The following is a 6,988-nucleotide window of genomic DNA, read 5'->3' as shown; positions in this document are numbered from 1 at the left end:
TGAACCATCAGCACTTGCTAATGGATATGACACAGTTCCCAAGGAATATGACAGAATTTCCCTCATTTCAATTGTCCTGCTCTGGCCAAGGATGAGGAGCCTGGAAAATAACTTCTTGTCAGCACGCAAAATCACTTCCTTGCCTGCTGCAGATTTTTTGGGGGGCTTTTTCTGATCACTGAGAGTCTTGAGTTTTTGTGATATTATGGGGGCAAATATGTCAACTGTTTTGGATAACAGTCTCTGCTCCATAAACTCCTTTACAGCATTTTCACCCTTTTCTGAGGCAACAAGCAAATCCTTTGTGATTTCTCCTGTTGCTACTCTTCCAGAGCTAAGACACACAATGCCGTCTTGGTGTACATCAAAAGGGTTGAGCATGGAATCAATAGTGTCCAAGATTCTACTCACAGCCTTTGCATCAGCAGAGATGCGTGTCTTGTCCAGGTCTTTTCTTGTCCGTAGCTCAGGAGATATCCCTGCCATTGATTCACACTGTCTTGCTATCGCGGCTCTTTCATGCTGTGACAGTATCCAGCGATACACTGCAGACCGATTTTGTGTGATCCCTGTCCAGCCACCTTTGGTCTTGGCATCTCTGTTAAGCGTTTGCTCAATAGCCTGGTCGCAAGCAATGGAGGCAAATCCATGAACACTTTGTCGCTGGACAGTCCACTGGCCTTTCACATTCATGTCACTGTGGCAAGAGGGATGTGTGACAGGCAGATTCATCATTTCCAGCCAGTATGCAGGTAAATATCGAGCGTAATTGACTCTATCGTAGGCAAAAAACCATGGCATCATTAACCGGACGGTTGACAGGTGAAGCTGCCAGTTTGATTCTCGCGTTGCTCTCACAAACAGGAGGAGTAGCTGCATCATGTCAATGTATGAGCTCCAGAAAGCAAATGTTGCATTCTCTGTACTCCTCCTCTGCACAAAGTCTGCATATTTCGAGCACATATTATCAAACCTCTGATCTGCACTCAAAACATCCATCAATCTGTCTGGAAAGGCACATTCCATCTCAGTGATGACATCCATGCACGCAGCTCTCTCTTGGGGTGGCAAGGAGTCCATGAAGGTGATAAACCGGATGCGCTGCAGACTCTCATATAGAAGTTTATGAGCCCTCATGCTGCGATTGTAGTGATGGCCATTGAGTACCCCATTGATGGATCCTGGGGCAACAACTTCAGATTCAATGAGGATATCTTGCAGTCCTGCATCTCCGAACCTTTTGCCTAGAATACTCAGGTAGGACATGCATGTATGGAATTCACCTAGTCTAATCACTAGACGCTTTGTAAACTCAACATCATATGTTGTAGCGTATTTGCTGTGCTTTGGCATATATAGCCTGGTCAAACACTAAAACTATATGATCCAGTTCTAGCTGGTCAGCAATCTGGACACTTCGCTTCAGGATAGTGTTGACTGTTGACATCTCTGTTGGTGAGGCTTCAATGACTGGAAGATAATACAATGCGGACTTCTGCAGAGTGTTTTCATCCTGAAGCAGTGTATGGAACCCTGTCCAGCTTGGGATTGTACAACTATCCGTACATGTGGACTTCACAAAAGCATATGCCATTTCAGCTTGTACAGCAAAGTGGGTGTCCATTCTGCATGTCGCTGACTGCACTGGTTGACACAAGTTCTGTGGCCCTTGCCTTTTGGACTGATGGTAAGGTTGTATAGGCATTGGGGGGGGGCTATGAATGAGGTAACTCCCTTTCTCAGTGGCTGTCTGATTGCTGTGGACATAGGCTCGCCGGGCACACTCTGGAGCATAATTCCATTTGTATGGTGAGTAGTTCCACGACCCGATAGTGTCTCCTCACCAAAGTCAATGTTATCCCACACAAGTGTTGTGGGTGTCCGCTTTGAGAATCCCTTCGGTATTTTGTCTCTGCCTTCTACTAGTGTCAGTTGGGCAAGGCTAGTGTCTAGACTCAAAACTGTGTCCCATGATGCACAATGTCCCAGTCTGTTAAGCAGTGATACAATGCGTGATGATCCAGTTAAATGTCGAACAGTTAAACCTAAAGCCAAGGACTTGGGTGTCTGCTTGCGGCCCTTGGAAGCAAGGTACACAATGTCTTGACAAACAGACAACACTTTCAAATGTACGTCATCATCAATGTTGACATAATGATCCAGTGTTGGCTCCTCAGTGGAACCTATAATCCAGCTGAGCAGATTGTATAGTCCAATGGGGACAACAGTTTGAGATTCAGTGACATTTACATTTTCAGAAGTGGGAGGCCATGGGCATGACATGCCAGGAGTGTCACTAAGCAGTCTTTTCAAAAACAACGCTGCTGTATACAGTGTCCTTGTGTCCTCATGTGTTGTTTGGCACTTTGTTCTCCCTGTTTCATTGTCGCTGTCTGTCTGGCTCAATTCACTGGACTGTGTTGTTTCCGTACCGGATGGATCTGGTAGCATGTCCACGAGTGCATCCTTTGACAGAGTCTCAGCAAAAACCAGTTCGCAGACGTTGCGCTTGGTGGGCATGTGAAACGCTAGCTGAGGGAAATCTTGAGCCAGCCTCTTCTTCAACAGATCCTGTCTGTAACACAACAAAACAGTGACAATTACGAGTCACAGGAGTACCATCAAAAGCAGAGTGGTGGAGGTGATACAAGACATTACAGACTAGAACCTATCTGCCATACAGCACATTTAACACCAAAGAAGCCAAATAAAGGCCCACATCATCACAAACAACACTACACACTACACATCATGGGGGTTTCTCCAAACAGGCCTGTCATACACATTTTGTTTAAAGCTGGCCTTGCACATGATAAATAATAAGACTTGTATTACATTGCAGTTACCTGTAGTTTGAAGCATCAACACCTTCGTTTGCTTTCACCATGTCAATGAAGGCCTGCCTCAGCTGGCCCATTCTAAGCACCTCATTGTTGACAAGCAGCCTCTGGCGGATGATCCTCTCACAGAACAGCTTGTAACTGGCATCAAACATTGCCTCATCCCTACAACACATGAATGAGAAGTAAATAAATGGATAAATGAATAAGTGTTGTGATTGTGTGCACATATAACAGAAGGAAATTGGATGTTTACTTATAATGTTAAGTATGTGTATGTGTATATATATATATAGCCATCGCCGACACACACCTGGACTTCAGTCTGGTGGTAGTGCAAATAGGTAAAGCAATCCAAGGAGAAATAACTTACTGTTCTGTCTCTGGTTTGTCAGGTCTCAGCAAAAACATGGTGTACTGACTGTAACAGCTTTTGTGGTACCGCACCTCCAGAGCCACACAGTCTTTGTCTTTTATATGTAAAAGAACACTTTGGTCATCTTTCTTCTCAGCAGCTTTCTGCAATTTGCCTAAACGGAAAAAAAGGACAACTCAATGAGTTTGTTGACGTATCTCTCACACATAATTGTACCTTTCAGTTATTCAACCACAGAGAATGTGTGTGTGTGTGTGTGTGGTGTGTGTGTAGTGGTGTGGTGTGGGGGGAGGGGGTTTGCTTACCTGCTTTTAATGTTTCAGCCTTACACAGTTGATCCCTTTGTCGCTTGCCTGCTTTGATGATCATTTTCTCCTTCATCTTGCATATAATGCACAGGGCAGGAAGGACGGGGCCAGAGCCTGCGATTGGCAGGCCTGACCTTGATCGTAGCTTCTCTGTTTGGCTTCGGTACGTGCTGCGAGACGTCGATGGGATGGGCTCGACCTCAAGGTCCTCCCTAACGTCTTGATCTCCCTCACGTGCGAGCCGTCTTTCCACCTTCGTCATGGCCTTTGTGTCGGTAAACCTTATGTAGCATGTGTGGTGGAAGCCAGCGTCCTCAGGAATATCTTCGAACTCGAAATCAAGACAGTGCTTGTGGTTTTCAGCCACCACGTTCCGAGAGTCTCCCTTCAAGCCGAGCGACCGTTGTAAGCTTGTCCTGTACGTATTCCATCTTGTATTGGTAAAACAATCAACCTTTTCGTGCTTCACAGACGTAATATGCATGTAACAATGTTTGTGTGTTGACAATTTTGACTTTTTGAGACTTTCTGGTGCGTTTTCCTCGTCTCCGCTACTCGATGAAACCATGGCGGCCGCCATCTTTCACTTCTGTTGACAATATGCAGCTACCCAATTGGTGTAGCACGATCACGTGATGAACCGTGGCACGACTTTGGACCAAGATATTATTACGCTTCGAAGGGAATAGTTCAGCCAATAATTACGTGCCTAGAAGAATTGGCAGGAATTTTAGCGACGAAATTTTTTTTGGTGGATAAGCATGAATCGTTCTTTTTTATGAACTAAAGATTGTGTAGTTTCACTTCTGTGGAGCGGGATTTCTTTTCTAAAGGACTTTTCGAGGTTCACCTTGTGGCCTATGAGGAGAAGTGTGAAGTTAGAAAGCTGATGAAGCCATTTCCTGCTTTAATTATTATATTCTGTTTTGCACAGAGAATAAATCCTGGTTGGCAAGAAAGAAGTCGTTCTCATTTACACAACATAACACAACGCAGAGATCACATGTGGCGTCAAACCAGACCGGTTACACAGGCACACACACACCTACACACTGTACCACACACACATAGGGTTGGGAATCGTTTGAATTTCCACGATTCTGATTCCGATTCCGATTCTACTTTTCGATTCCAGTTCTTAACGGTTCTCAATTCCGATTCTTTGAGGGGCCGGGTAAAAAAATGATACATGCTTCTTCCACCAAAACAATTACATGTATTCGAGAAACTTTTACACAGGTTAGTTTACAGTAATATTCACATTCATCAGTCTGTTTATATTCACTGCTATGTAACTGTAACCTGAGAACCACTGAAGCTGCAACAGTGCAACAGTCCAACTTTTAAAGGAAACCCCCCCCCCCCCCATTTAAAAACAGTTCTTGTTGAGAAAAACAAGCATATCTGCCTTCTCAGGCATACCTGGAAGAAATGTTTGAACATTTTAAAGTAAAATGCTTCAATCTGGTGCACTTTAAGCAGAATTACTAGAGACTAGATCTAGGGGGTACAACTCTAAACACCCATATGAAAAAGATCGGTTTACATTTTAATAATTAAATAAGTATGTGAACATAACCAGTAACCTATCATAGCCAATAACAAATACATGTAACGTATTTTATTTTTGTTGTTCGTTCATATCTTATTTTACTATTTTATTTATGCATATGTTTTTATCTCTCCAGTTTAAAACTATATGTCTGGTTTACTGTCCTATAGTATACATTGGAATGATTTCAAACCTGTTTTATCCCAATAATTATAAAGGAGTGCCTTGGAAATATGTGTTTACATAAATTGTGATCAAACCGTTTGAGACCCACTGAGATAACTTAGACTAAAGTGAACTATCTAAACACTCAGAGTTCTTTACCTCTTTCTTTAGTTATCAGCCTCTCAGTCTGACTGGAGAGGACTCTCCCTCCACATCATTGTAGAAACATATTCTTCTAATATCCGTTAGAGCAGCTAGCACCAGATGCTAATAACAACAGCGCCGGTTCCAGTGCACCCTCCCGTTTCTCCCTCGCTCACTCGCACTTTGGCTGTGAGCTGCGGGCGCCAGATAAGCCAACATTCCCCATTTTCATCACTTACAGCGCCCATCGTACAGGGCAAATGAAAAGTGTAACCGGGATGAAAAGGGTGTTACATTTACTTAATTATGAATGTTGTTACATCAAGGCCGAAAATTAGGATGAGCACCAACGGTCAAAACATTTTTTCCCCTCCCAGAGCTGTCAGCGCAGCGCCTCCACAGATCTGGCGCCCTGGTCTCAGGTTACGCTGTAGGAAGTGTAGGTACAACGCTACATTTCCCGCCCCGCCGCAGTCATACAGTAGGCTACGGAGAGCGGCGAGAAACATTTCCTCAGGCATCGAAAAGGGGAACCGAAATTCACATTTCTAAATGATGCCGTTGGAATCGAAATGTTGGAACACACACACACACACACACACACACACACACACACACACACACACACACACACACACACACACACACACACACACACACACACACACACACACACACACACACACACACACACACACACGTTCTCACTCCCATCCCGTCACATATTGACGGACGGTCAGGGCCCCTCCCCTTCGCTCTATGACGTACAGGGTACCCCTTGCCCGTCAGGCTTCTACGGGCAGGGCGTCCCATAGACCTTCATTGCGGACAGCGGACCCCTTGACCGTCAGGCTTCTACGGGCAGGGCGTGCCATAGACCTTCATAGACCACGTGATCAACAACAATGGCCGACCTTCGTGTTATTCTCGGTGGAAAAGGCCTATTTTAAGGTTCATTTGGCCAATAAAATGCGTTTTGATGTCATTTTATGCGATTAATATGAGTTGTTATTTCTGATTATTTGTGCAGTACATGTACATGATGTTTAGTTTGCTAGTTATGACGAAGATTACTTCATGAATGTGTACACATTCATGGTTGCTAAGGTGGTTGCTATGGACGCTGCAACAGCTCCCAGACCACGTGATCAACAACAATGGCCGACCTTCGTGTTATTCTCGGTGGAAAAGGCCTATTTTAAGGTTCATTTGGCCATTAAAATGCGTTTTGATGTCATTTTATGCGAGTAATGAGTTTTTATTTCTGATTATTTGTGCAGTACATGGACATGATGTTTAGTTTGCTAGTTATGATGAAGATTACTTCATGAATGTGTTCACATTCATGGTTGCTGACGTTTTTTTGGTGGAAATGTGTTTTTTCACAGCAAAGTCACCCTCTGTACTTGGACTTATTGGGAGAATCTAAAGGCCAGAACATCCCAAATATTCATTTAGGTCTTTATTTTAGACCTTTAGTGTTGCCGTCTGTGAGGAAAATAAATAGCCTCGTATTTTTAAAATCTTTTTTTCCTTCTAATTTGTTATTCTTTTCAAAATAGCACACTGTTATTTACTCACCAATAACACACAATTATCCTTG

At 43.7% G+C, this 6,988-nt stretch overlaps 1 protein-coding gene across 1 annotated transcript; it reads right to left on the bottom strand.

Moving 5' to 3' along the window:
• Positions 1–1,335: 1,335 nt before the first annotated feature.
• LOC117560677 lies at positions 1,336–3,324 on the bottom strand. The gene is made up of 3 exons (XM_034237619.1): positions 3,214–3,324; positions 2,847–3,005; positions 1,336–2,575 (listed from the first exon to the last, which is right to left on the bottom strand). The coding sequence occupies exons 1-3, from the start codon at positions 3,249–3,251 to the stop codon at positions 1,576–1,578; spliced, it is 1,197 nt and encodes a 398-aa protein (XP_034093510.1). The 5' UTR covers positions 3,252–3,324; the 3' UTR covers positions 1,336–1,575.
• Between the last annotated feature and the right edge of the window lie 3,664 nt (positions 3,325–6,988).

The sequence above is a fragment of the Gymnodraco acuticeps genome, unplaced genomic scaffold (genome assembly GCF_902827175.1).
Source record: "Gymnodraco acuticeps unplaced genomic scaffold, fGymAcu1.1, whole genome shotgun sequence".
In the NCBI taxonomy this organism is placed as follows: Eukaryota; Metazoa; Chordata; class Actinopteri; order Perciformes; family Bathydraconidae; genus Gymnodraco; species Gymnodraco acuticeps.
Note: the sequence above shows the minus strand (reverse complement) of the source record. Positions and strands in the feature narration are given on the sequence as shown.